The sequence below is a fragment of the Schistocerca serialis genome, chromosome 2 (assembly GCF_023864345.2).
Source record: "Schistocerca serialis cubense isolate TAMUIC-IGC-003099 chromosome 2, iqSchSeri2.2, whole genome shotgun sequence".
Lineage (NCBI taxonomy): Eukaryota > Metazoa > Arthropoda > Insecta > Orthoptera > Acrididae > Schistocerca > Schistocerca serialis.
Window position 1 is genome coordinate 1,028,017,315 of NC_064639.1, and position 13,831 is coordinate 1,028,031,145.

Consider the following 13,831-nt stretch of genomic DNA (forward strand, 5'->3'; position numbering starts at 1 on the left):
ACTGTTGACATGTTCCCCTGGCCTGCTCAATCACCAGATCTGTCTCCAATCAAGCACATGTGGGTCATCATCGGACGACAACTCCAACATGATCCACAAACAGCATTAACTATCCCTGTATGACTGACCAATTGGAACAGGCATGGAACTCCATCCCACAAACTGACATCTGGTGCCTGTACAACAGACTGCGTGTTTTCATTCAACGTTCTGGCAGTTACACTGGTTATTAATGTACCAGCATTTCACATTTGTAATGTATTATCTCACACTTACATTAACCTGCAATCTTGCAATGTTAGTTACTTAAATATGTTAGCTAGGCAAATATGTTCCTACAATTTCATTACTCTACATTAATGCTCAAGGCAGTGCACCAATTTTCATAAGACAAGTGGAAGTGTGATGTACTTAATACCTTTATACACATGTGAAAGATAGCTGTCTTTATGTTACTGGGGTAAAAATGTTAGAGCAAAATCACAGTTTAGTTTCAGTTTAATTGAAAAATGATGAAATAAACTTATATGAGCTAAATCACTGTTTAATTAAGCAATAATAAAATAACTTTCATTGTACCACTCTGTTTCTGCATAGAAGTGTTACTGGACAGTAATGACACACCCGGAGCATTCATCTACATCTACATTGACATCTACACGTACGTGATTACTCTGCTATTCACAGTAAAATGCCTGGCAGAGGGTTCAACGAACCACCATCAAGCCATCTCTCTACTGTTCCACTCTCGAACGGCACGCGGGAAAAATGAGCACTTAAATTTTTCTGTGTGAAACCTGATTTTTCTTATTTTATCAAGATGATCATTTCTCCCTAGGTAGGTGGGTACCAACAGAATGTTTTTGCAATCGGAGGAGAAAACCGGTGATTGAAATTTCATAAGATCCCGTCCCAATGAAAAATTCCTTTGTTTTAATGATTGCCACTCCAGTTCATGTATCATGTCTGTGGCACTATCTCCCCTACTTCATGATAATACAAAACAAGCTGCCCATCTTTGAACTTTTTTGATGTCATCCGTCAGTCCCACCCGATGCAGATCTCACGCCACACAGCAGTACTCCAGAATAGGGCAGATAAGCATGGTGTAAGCAATCTCTTTAATAGACCTGTTGCACCTTTTAAGTGTTTTGCCAATGAATTGCAGCTGTTGGTTTGCTCTAGCCACAACACTACCTATGTGATTGTTCCAATTTAGGTTATTTGTAATTGTAATCCCTAAGTACTTAGTTGAATTTACAGCCTTCAGATTTTTGTGACTTATTGTGTAATCGAAATTTAGCAGATTTCTTTTAGTACTCATGTGAATAACTTCACACTTATCTTTATTCAGAGTCAATTGCCACTTTTCGCATGATGCAGATGTCGTATCTAAATCATTTTGGTCACCTGATGACTTTGCAAAAGGGTAAATGACAGCATCATCTGCAAACAATCTAAGAGGGCTACTCAGATTGTCTCCTAGGTCATTAATATAGATCAGTAACAACAGAAGGCCTATAACACTTCCGTGAGGAAGCAATGACTTTCCATCTAATACTACAAACTGTGACCTTTCTAACAGGAATTCATGAATACAGTCGCACAATTTAGGCAATATTCAATAGGCATGCAGTTTGGTTAGAAGACACTTGTGAGGAATTGTGTCAAAAGCCTTCTGGAAATCTAAAAAAAAAGGAATCAATTTGACATCCCCCGTCAATAGCACTCATAACTTCATGAGTATAAAGAGCTAGTTGTGTTTCACAAGAATGATGTTATCGAATCTGTGCTGACTAAGTGTCAATAAATCGGTTTCTTTGAGATAATTCATAATTTTCGAACACAGTATATGTTCCAAAACCCTACAGAAAATCGACATTTGTGATATGGGCCTGTAATTCAGTGGATTACTCCTATTTCCCATTTTGGTATTGGTGTGACTTGAGCAATTTTCCAACCTTTAGGCGCAGATCTTTCTGTGAGTGAATGGTTGAATACGAGTGCTATCCACAAAGTACATTACGTTTTGGAATTAAAAATAAATAAAGTATTGGAATTTTTTTTTATTATATACGGATGAAAGCCACACTTAAATGCTACTTTTCTACATAGTTGCCATTTAAATTAAGGCACTTATCGTAGCGATGGACGAGCTCGGAAATTCCTTCATCGTAAAATTCGGCTGCCTGCGCCTTCAACCACGTGGTTACCTCTTGTTTTGGGACAGAAAAGGTGTGATTTTTGTGGATTTCCTGGAAAGAGGCACTACAATAAACTCTCAAAGGTATTGCCAAACTCTGCACAACCTCAGAAGAGCAATACAAAACAAGCGCAGGGGAAAGTTGCGCTCAAAGATCTTGCTGATTCACGACAACGCCCGAGCCCACACGGCAAATGCCACTCGTGAAGTTCTCAAATCTTTTAAGTGGGAGTTGTTTCCTCATCCGCCGTACAGTCCCGACCTGGCACCGAGCGACTTCCACTTATTCCCAGCAATGAGGAAGTGGTTGGCTATGCAGCGTTTTGATGACGACGCACAGCTTCAAGAAGAGGTAACCACGTGGTTGAAGGTGCAGGCGGCCGAATTTTACGACGAGGGAATTTCCAAGCTCATCCAACGCTACGATAAGTGCCTTAATTTAAATGGCAACTATGTAGAAAAGTAGTATTTAAGTGTGGCTTTCATCTGTATATAATAAAAAAATTTACCAATACTTTATTTATTTTTAATTCCAAAACATAATGTACTTTGTGGATAGCCCTCGTATAATTGCTAAATATGGAGCTATTTTATCAGCATACTCTGAAAGGAACCTGACTGGTATACAATCTGGATCAGAGGCCTTGCCTTTATTAAGTGATTTAAGCTGCTTTGCTACACCTAGGGTATCTACTTCTATGTTTCTCATCTTGGCAGTTGTTCTTGATTGGAATTCAGGAATATTTGCTTCATCTTCTTTGGTGAATGAGTTTCAGAAAGCCATGTTTAATAAATCTGCTTTCGTGGAACTGTCATCAGTAACTTCACCATTGTTATCGCACAGTGAAGGTATTGATTGCGTCTTGCCACTGGTGTGCTTTATATATGACTGGAATCTCTTTGGGTTTTCTGCCAGATTCCAAGACAGAGTCTCATTGTGGAAATTATTATAAGCATCTCGCATTGAAGTATGTGCTATATTTTGAACTTCTGCAAAACTTTGCCAATGTTGGGGATTTTGTGTTCTCTTAAATTTGGCATGCTTTTTTTCGTTGCTTTTGCAACAGCGATATGACCAGTTTTGTGTACCATGGAGGATCATTACCATCACTTATTAATTTATGTGATATATACAGGGTGTTTCAAAAATGACCGGTATATTTGAAACGGCAATAAAAACTAAACGAGCAGCGATAGAAATACACCGTTTGTTGCAATATGCTTGGGACAACAGTACATTTTCAGGCAGACAAACTTTCGAAATTACAGTAGTTACAATTTTCAACAACAGATGGCGCTGCGGTCTGGGAAACTCTACAGTACGACATTTTCCACATATCCACCATGCGTAGCAATAATATGGCGTAGTCTCTGAATGAAATTACCCGAAACCTTTGACAACGTGCCTGGCGGAATGGCTTCACATGCAGATGAGATGTACTGCTTCAGCTGTTCAATTGTTTCTGGATTCTGGCGGTACACCTGGTCTTTCAAGTGTCCCCACAGAAAGAAGTCACAGGGGTTCTTGTCTGGCGAATAGGGAGGCCAATCCACGCCGCCTCCTGTATGTTTCGGATAGCCCAAAGCAATCACACGATCATCGAAATATTCATTCATGAAATTAAAGACGTCGGCCGTGCGATATGGCCAGGCACCATCTTGCATAAACCACGAGGTGTTCGCAGTGTCGTCTAAGGCAGTTTGTACCACCACAAATTCACGAAGAATGTCCAGATAGCGTGATGCAGTAATCGTTTCGGATCTGAAAAATGGACCAATGATTCCTTTGGAAGAAATGGCGGCCCAGACCAGTACTTTTTGAGGATGCAGGGACGATGGGACTGCAACATGGGGCTTTTCGGTTCCCCATATGCGCCAGTTCTGTTTATTGACGAAGCCGTCCAGGTAAAAATAAGCTTCGTCAGTAAACCAAATGCTGCCCACATGCATATCGCCGTCATCAATCCTGTGCACTATATCGTTAGCGAATGTCTCTCATGCAGCAATGGTAGCGGCGCTGAGGGGTTGCCGCGTTTGAATTTTGTATGGATAGAGGTGTAAACTCTGGCACATGAGACGATACGTGGACGTTGGCGTCATTTGGACCGCAGCTGCAACACGGCGAATGGAAACCCGAGGCCGCTGTTGGATCACCTGCTGCACCAGCTGCGCGTTGCCCTCTGTGGTTGCCATATTCGGTCGCCCTACCTTTCCAGCACGTTCATCCGTCACGTTCCCAGTCCGTTGAAATTTTTCAAACAGATCCTTTATTGTACCGCTTTTCGGTCCTTTGGTTACATTAAACCTCCGTTGAAAACTTCGTCTTGTTGCAACAACACTGTGTTCTAGGCGGTGGAATTCCAACACCAGAAAAATCCTCTGTTCTAAGGAATAAACCATGTTGTCTACAGCACACTTGCACGTTGTGAACAGCACACGCTTACAGCAGAAAGACGACGTACAGAATGGCGCACCCACAGACTGCGTTGTCTTCTATATCTTTCACATCACTTGCAGCGCCATCTGTTGTTGAAAATTGTAACTACTGTAATTTCGAAAGTTTGTCTGCCTGAAAATGTACTGTTGTCCCAAGCATATTGCAACAAACGGTGTATTTCTATCGCTGCTCGTTTAGTTTTTATTGCCGTTTCAAATATACCGGTCATTTTTGAAACACCCTGTATAACTCAATTGCCATCAATACTACCACTCTGAAATCATTCCACATCTTTTCTCTGCTTACGTGATCAGAACGGAAGGAGTGGAGACTGTCTCTTAAAAAGGCGATAAGAGCATTTGTATCAGCTTTTTTTAAATAAATGTACTTTGCGTTTCTTTTTGATGGTTAAGGGTGTTACAGTATTCAGCCTAGCAGCAACTGCCTTGTGATCATTAATCCCTGTAACCATCAGGATACTCCCTATTTGTCCAGGAGTATTTGTTGCTAAGAGGTCAAGTAAGCTTTCACAACCATTTACGCTTCAAGTGGGCTCATGTACTAATTGTTCAAAATAATTTTCTGAGAAAGCATCAGTACAATTTTGGATGATGTTTTATGCCTGCTGCTGGTTTTAAACATATAATTTTTCCAGCATATCAAGGATAGATTGAAGTCACCACTGACTATAATTGTATGATTGGGGTATCTATTTGAAATAAGGCTAAATTTTCTTTGAACAAGCATTAAACAATGCAGCATCAGACCCTCGCCAAACATTTATTTGATAAGCACTTATCTAATAGGAAAATGCCTGATTAGGGGGTTGTGCTGCTAGTTCAAAATCTGGGTCATTTTTTTTTTTCGCACTGTTGTAAATTTTTTCTCACCTGCCTCACTGTTTATTTTATTTTACTGATGCTTATTTTAACATACAACAACACATTTTATTGCTGTGTTATCTGAAGCAATAATGAAGGAATAGAAGTGCATTCACAACTGTAAAACAACAGTGGAATGGTACAATACAATGTTATTTGTGTTTGGCACCCTTTATACATAGACTTGTGCACTAGAGGGTTAATTATTTCTTGGTGTCGCAATTTTTTTCTGTCAGTGTGTATAACACACATGATGAAAAGATAGAAGAAATTATATTTGTAAGGGGTAGAACCGTAGCAAGTAAGTTTACCCCTTCCTGCCCTTGCCCTACCTTGCTACATTTCAGTCTGCCTTTGATTTTGTACAGATATGTAACATGGGGTATGACTGCTCAGGTAGTTCATCAGTCCATTACATGGGTTAAGGAATCTCATTTTAAGTCTCTCCCTGATGGTAGGAAGACATTCACATTTGTAATATGCAATCTTGTAATAACTTTTCCGTATTGGCTTCATTTCCAAGCATCTTTCATACTTCCATTTGATTGCATTTTTAATCAATAAAGGGCTCCACTCTTCTGATTTCCAAGTTTGAATTGCTAACAATGCATCTTTCAGAGTAGTGCAGTAGGTGCCATTTAACCTTAGTAGCACTCCTCATTGAACTCTTTTGACTAATGAAGCTGGCTTTACAAGCTGCAATCTCTGAATCCAAAGAGTTTCATCATACACTATGATTGCTGCTAATACATATTGGTGGTACAATCTCCCCCCCCCCCCCCCCCCCCCCCCCACGAGAGTCTAAATTGACTATTTGTGATGATTACAGTTTTGTTCATCTCATTTGTACCTTTTATGCCTGTCTCCTCTACATGATGTGGACTATTGGCTATCGCCTTATGTTAAAAATATGGTTCAGACTGTTGTTATTCTGATTTATAACATTTAAATAGCATTTACAAAAAGTCTCACAAAATATCCGTAATTTTTACGTAATCAAAGCTTAAAAATCATTAAATATCAAGATTTGGTCACATGATCGAAAATGCTCTGTTATTGGCTTACACTCTGGTGACATCACAGACCAGGAGTAAGATGAAGCTTTACACATGTTATAGGAGTGTTAGATGAAATTATGAGGTTTTTATGTACTTTTTCTGCAAACAGTTTAGCTCTTTAGTGATTGAAAATGCAATTACAACTTTTAAGCAACAACAGAAAGTAATTTTGTGAACACCAATGGTGGCAGACTTGCAAAAGTTGATGCGCTTACACTCCACCCATTCGGGGTGGCAGTATGTACAACAACAGACATTATTTTCCCTATTTCCTGCAACATCATTAAACTCGCTCAAAAGTAAGGAATTGTAGAACTTTTGCAAATGGGTCTGTATATTACAACTAGATTGTCGACTGTCAGTCATGAGCTATGATCCAAAGCACAATAAATTTATTCTTGGTAAAACTTGGTGGTGATTTGCTATTTAGAAGACATTTAGCAGTGATAGTTTGTTTAGCATGAAGCAAGTGGTGCAATGGATAGCACAACTGCAAAGTATGAGGTCATATGTTTTTAAAAGTTTTACGCAAAATACAAAAATAGAATTAGCAAGAAGGAACTGTAGCAGCTGTTTTAATTGTGGAACTTATTATATATTGCTTCACATCACTCTCAGCCTGAGAAATAGACAACAGAGGATAAATGCATTTACTCATGAAAAAACAATTCACTTTTTTGGAAAGCATTGCTAGTAGTGACGATATCACCATACGTCCACAGTACAACAATGTGTAGGATGATGAGGTTATATGGAGAGACATAAAGCATGTACAACATGCAGGTAACATAAACGTAAGGGGTGTACTGTTTGTGAGAGTAAACTAATGTTAGTGTCTGAAGCAGACTTACCTTCGTCTGTATGTAAGATGATGAAACAGCAAAAGTTTAAACAATAAGAATCTTAGCTGGGCAGTACAAAGATGAAAACATTGTTTCTAATAAAGTAAAAAGTGTGTGGTCATATTAAGTAGAAAATATCTTTTTGATCGTGATGTGTGAGCAGTGATTGCAAATGTAAGTGCATGTGAACAGCAAGGAAAACACATTGAAGTTTTGTAGTTGTGATTTGTTTTCATGCCAGATGACTGTTGAGTTGTTTTAGAAATTAATTAAAAGGCTCCTTCAGCCTAGATTCAAACCAGCGATCTATGGAATAATCTTATAAAATTCGACAGTCTACCACTCTAACAACTGAGCTACCAAATAACTGAGGTGTAGTTGGGTAACATGACAATTTTCACTAGAAGTTTAATTTCTTTAAATGATGCTGTTCTTCATTGTAACAGTGGGAGAGAACATCTTGGAAGTAAGTTAATGATAACTTCACACTGCGACACATTTTTAATTAAGTTAGTAAACTTATGTGTCAATGTGATGACAATTATCCGGTACAGTGCAACCACATTTTACACATCTTCTCCTTGTCTGGAACTCAAAAACAACTTTTCAGGAGTTTTTATAAATGTATTTGTACAGAATGGTAATACACATTGTTTGTAACCCAGTTTCCAAAACATAAATTACAAAACATGACATCACAGTGAATTAGCATTATGACAGCAGGAGCAACAAGCGAGCCAGTGACATCACAGGTGTCACACGACTCAAATGGAGTATTTTAGTGGGCTTTCAAATTATTTGGATTTCATTTCCAGTTTTATAAAAGAATACCAAAATTCAAGGGGGGAAAAAAGCATGTTAGGAGCATAAAGTGATGTAATTAATCACTTAAGACAATTTCCACAAAATCTTCACATACCCCTACTATAACGTTCGTCCAGGAATACTTGTAGATATCATGTTAGTGCACTACTTTGAAACAACACACTGTTTAATTTTATTTTAGAATTACTTGCTGGATTCCCTTTCAGCAGTAGGTATGTAGCATTGTGAGGTGCTAGTGACAATCGGACACCATACTTCAAATTCATCGATTGCTGCATTATATTTGTCTTCTATACTTCTACTTGAGTCACCACTGACAGCTAACAACACATCATAAGCAAATGCTACCAGTCAATTTACATTACTTCTGTAATGTAACTTCTGTAGTGTGGACTCTAATTCTACATCCTGAAACTGAACAACACACTCATCCTTGCGGACAGTGGTCTTTGTCATTTCCTTTCCTTGACATATTAAAGATACACGTCTCCTGCAGCGATGCTCTCTTGGCAGTTGTGCAGCACTTCTGAGTACTCCTCCCTAAGGCAAGCAAAGAAAGACAGCCACCATAGGTTATCGAAAGTGTCAATAACATCTGCCATCATTGCTAGAGCATTCTTAGAATAGATGTCTGTTGTTTGCAAGATTACATTATAACTGAAACTTCTGTTGAGTTGCCTCTTTTAAACCTGCACTGGCAGGGACTCATCCCATGTAGCATTTTATGATTTTGTAAATTTTTGCCAAATAGTTTTTGAAATACCTTACTGGAAACATTCAGAAAGCAAACTGGTCTGAAGGATTTAGATGTCATTGGATCCTCGTCTTGCCTATTACTAATAATCACAACATCAGCATTCTACCATGGTGCAGAGACTCTTCCTTGTAAGAGACACTCATACATTTCACACAAACAAATATCTAATATGTCATATAAGGCTTGTATTGCTTCAGCAGGGATCCCATCTGGTCCTGGAGATTTTTCCTTTTTCTTTTGGGCTACTTTGAAACTTAAATTAATAAATTCAAAGAAATGTTGTAAACCAAACATGACAGATTTGAAAAAAAAATATGGAAAAGAGTTATTCATGGCCAACATATGGATGAACCACTAACTAAACATCCTAGGTATGATGCTGCAGTCAATTTGGAAGCAAATTTCAGAATAATTTGCAGTGAATTTTGGACACACTGATGAGACAGTTACAAGACAGGTTCACTAATTTGCGCTCTCTGTTATGTTTAGAACTTCCAAATGTACATTTTTGTCAATATAAATAGTGTTTCATAGAATTTGCATTAAAATTACTAAAAGACTACAATGGATCTACTTTTTATTTTTCCTTTTTAAGATCAGAGCTAGTGGTTATGCATATTTCAGGAGAAATGCATAATAAAATTGCTGGTATTTGTTGAGATTTATTAAGTCACATGAACTCCAAACAGTGTACTGAAGAATCGTATAGCACTGTGAACTTATTTTGACTATTTCTGCAACCAGTGGCTCAGTTGAGAGAAGCTTTTCAGTCCTAAACAATAAACAACTATGTACATAGTTCACAAACTCAAGAATGGTTTACAAACTTAGCTCTATTATCAGTGAAAAAGAATCTCCTGCACCAGCTGACGTCTGAACCTGGATTCAAAGAATTTGTGAAGAAGGAAAGGAAGATCCAGCTTATTACATATAAGGTACTTTCACATACAAAAATGGCCTGTTGTTGCTTTGTATCTGCTTACCTTATTTTCGTACACACCCTCAGTCTCCATTTAAGGTTTGATTGTTAATGTGCAAAAGGAACCATATTTAATTAGATTACACTCTCAAAAGTTTGCAGAAATAACTTTAAGGTTGACATTAATGTGCTTGATGCTCACTGCTCAGCAAGGAACTAATCCAGTATGCAATTAACACTCTCATAAACTGCAGTTATCATTGACCTCTTATTTCTGAATCCAAATTGTTCATTAAACAGAATTTTGTTTTTATTTGCAAATTCCACAAGTTTGTCATACACAACTTTTTCTAATATTTTTGAGATGCAAGAGGAAATGGTGATTTCATTGTTTCCCCCATTTCTTTATAAACTGGAATTACCTTAGTTGCTTTCAGTACATTAAGGAAAGTGCATGCTTGAAGTCAACAGGCACATATATGTAGAAGTATTTCAACTAGGTTTAGAACACTCTTCTTTAAGATTGTTGCAGAAACACTATCAATTCCTACAGAGTTGGAGTTTTTTATTCCTTTTATTGCTTTGCTACATCATCTTGTGTGACAGTGCTAATGTATGTTGACCTACAACATGTGCTTATTTTATATTTATTTATGTTTTATTTTATCATGTTTTCTGTAACACCCATGAAAAAGTTGTTTTGTTGGTTATTTCTATGGGGTTTGTTATATTTTTAATTCCTAGTGATGCTATTGCATGATGTGTCACTGTCAACTTGATGAAACTTGGACCATACTTAGAGAGACATGCTACACTCTGGTACAGAAGGTAACTGAAAAGATATGCAATGTGACCAACAGATATCACACTTTTATTCACTGGCAATAATTACATTGATGTCACTGCCATTTATGGTCATCTCCTGGATGTTACAAAAGGTGAGATGAGATGTGGTTCTTATTAGGATGTGTGATCAACTGGATGGCAATGTATGCTCTACAACATTTTCCCATACTGGACGATAAGCAGTTCTTGTGGTACAACATCCCATTCATCCACCAGTGTGGTTGAGAATTGCTGCACTATTGGTGCATGTTGACCTGCTGCAATACCTGTCCCAATGCATCAACATATGCTCAGTGAGATTTAAGTTGGGGTAATAGACAGGACTGTCCATTTGCCAAATATCCTCTTGTTCCAAGAGCTCCTCCACGTGTGCTGTTCAGTATGGTTGCTCAATGTCATCCATACAAACAGAATTAGGGTCGAATGCAACCCTTAAAAGATGTGTATGAGGAAAGCGTACAATGTCACAATAACATAACACCAGGACCACCAAAATGATCATGTCTGACAAAGTTCCTGGGTGTATTATGTGTTTCCACCTCTCACCATATGACAGTATGTTCTTGACTTAAATCCTATATCGCATGTATGGATGCACTGGGGAGATTTTATTGCAACATGTCCGCATCCACAACAACCATCCAGCAGTTGTCATCTGTGCTGGTTGAGGAATGGAATGCACTATCACAGAAGCTTCTTACCAATGTGGAGGTCAGCATGGGAAAATACTGCAGAGCATTGTGATCTGAAAAATAGAATTGGGCACTCTGACTGTTAGATCAAGAGAGAAACAACATACAGATGGAGATATACTCAGTAACTTCTCTGCAGCATTATAGGGAGGTGTCACTCTGTCAGTGTAAAGAAATCAAATAACTGTACTCAGTGAGAAATTCAATGTATTTATTTTTCAAGAAATATAACAGATTACTTAGACCTATTTCTTGAATATTTCTCATATTCTTCCGATGCTACTGATGATGAATCCCCAGTTGCAAAATCTTCTACTTGAGACAGTTCCTTCAAACTTCCCTAGAAACAATAAAAAAAGTTATTTAGGAATTGATGATTCAGGCAATGTATTTTAATAACAGTGAAAATTTCACATAATGCAGGATGTCAAAGCCAATATTCACTATCTTGGCATCACGTGGTTTTGGGTTTTAACCCACAGTCTTGGGCATAGTTTCCCATATAACATTTCATCACCTGCTACAGGGAAGAATAATAATAAGTTATGGAGAAAGGTGTTTGCATCCTACCACATAATCTGCTTCAATAAAAAATACTTCAAGGACTATACTCATAGAAAGAGCAAAAATAGCGAAACATCAGTGGGTAGCTTATTACGATGTTATGCAAACAGTCAAATATCACTAAGTCAAACTGGAATGAGTCCTGAAACTTATTGAGCAGCTGAAATACCATTTAAGTTTTATGTAAAATAAACTCAATTTGACTCTTCTCTCCAGTTAAAAATGATCTCATATTTTTATTTTATTTTTTAAAATTCCTATAATATTTATTTCCAATACATTCTAAATAAATAATGATGATCATTTTTCATCCAAACTGTATGCTAGGTCTAGGAAAGGGCCACATATGATAATAATGAAATAAATTTCGTACAGGGTGCAAGACTAATTATTAGTATGTTAGAACATATGGAGAGGTCAGTGCTTATTCTGCCACTGAATGAACTCCACGGCAATATTTGGATTATTTCATAATGCAGTGGCCACAGCATGTGTATGAACAAACAGTTAAGTGTTCTTGCTACTCCCACTGTTGGAAGTATTTATTTACCAATTTAGTAAATATCATAAAATTTAGAACATCTTTGAATATAGCCTCTGATGTCTGCTAGGCGATAAAATGTAACACAATGAAGACTATTACTATGTCCTAGGTCTCAAGGATATGAAAATTACTTGGTAAATCACAGGACACTTTGATTGATGTGTTTACAGTATAAATTCACCTACATTAAACATATTTGCACTTTTCATGCATATATTAATTAGATATTGTGAACAACACATGTCAGTCATTATATCATCGGGTCAAGAAGTGCGTTAAGAGAGAAACCTAGTAATATACTCACTGTATAGCAGAGATGTTGGGTCACAAATAGGCACAACAAAAAGACTGACAAACAAGTAAGCTTTTGGCCAATACAAACACGCACACACACACACACACACACACACACACACACACACACACACACATGCAAATGCAACTCACATACACATGACCAATGTCTCTGGCTGCCGAGGCCACACTGCGAGCAGCTGTGCATGACGGGATAAGTGCTCTGAGTGGTGTGGGTAAGATGGAGGCTGGAAGAGGCAGTGATAGCAGGGTAGGGGTGGGGGAAAGAAAAGTGCTGCTTGTGGGAGCATACAGGGATGAAGTGTTAAGAGAGTAGGGCAGCTAGGTGCAATCAGGAGGTTAGATGGAGGACAGACTCTCCTATATAAAAGGTACCAACCATTTCCTCCATTGACTCTCCACAATTCCTGTTCTTTTACCACATGGTGCCCTGCTTGACACTATTGATGCCACCTGCCTTTACAAAACATCCCTAATGCCCATGGCTTTGCAACTATTGAATGCCCCTGACAGATTCCAAACCTACAACCTTTTTCCTGGTCACTAAGAACAACTATGTCCTCACTAACAATTACTTCTCTTTTGAAGGCATCACCTAGAATTAAATCTGGCGTATGGAAGTGGCTACTGGCAATCTATTCATAGGCCATCTGGAGGAATACTTTCTACCACCCTGAATCCCAAACTCCTCACCTTGTTTAGAGTCAATGATGATATCTCCACAATCTGGATCAAGGGCGAGACCATTCTATCCACATTCCTCCAGAACCCCAACACCTTCTCCTCCATTTGCTTCACCTGGTTCTCCTCAACTCAACAAGTCACCCTCCTCGATGTTGATCTCCACCTCAAAGATGGCTACATCAGTACCTGCGTCCATATCAAACCTACCAACCTCCAGCAATTAATCCAGTTCAACAGCTGTGTCAATTCCATACCAAGCAGTCC

At 38.2% G+C, this 13,831-nt stretch overlaps 1 protein-coding gene across 2 annotated transcripts in view; it reads right to left on the minus strand.

Annotated features, from left to right (window-relative positions):
- Positions 1–11,649: 11,649 nt before the first annotated feature.
- The window catches only part of LOC126458450 (CBY1-interacting BAR domain-containing protein 1), a 211,698-nt gene continuing 209,516 nt past the window's right edge, over positions 11,650–13,831 (minus strand). For both annotated transcript variants that reach the window (XM_050095516.1, XM_050095515.1), the window contains one exon: positions 11,650–11,800. In XM_050095516.1, the coding sequence (XP_049951473.1) occupies positions 11,696–11,800 (105 nt within the window). In that variant the 3' untranslated portion in view covers positions 11,650–11,695. The remainder of the gene's footprint in view (positions 11,801–13,831) is intronic.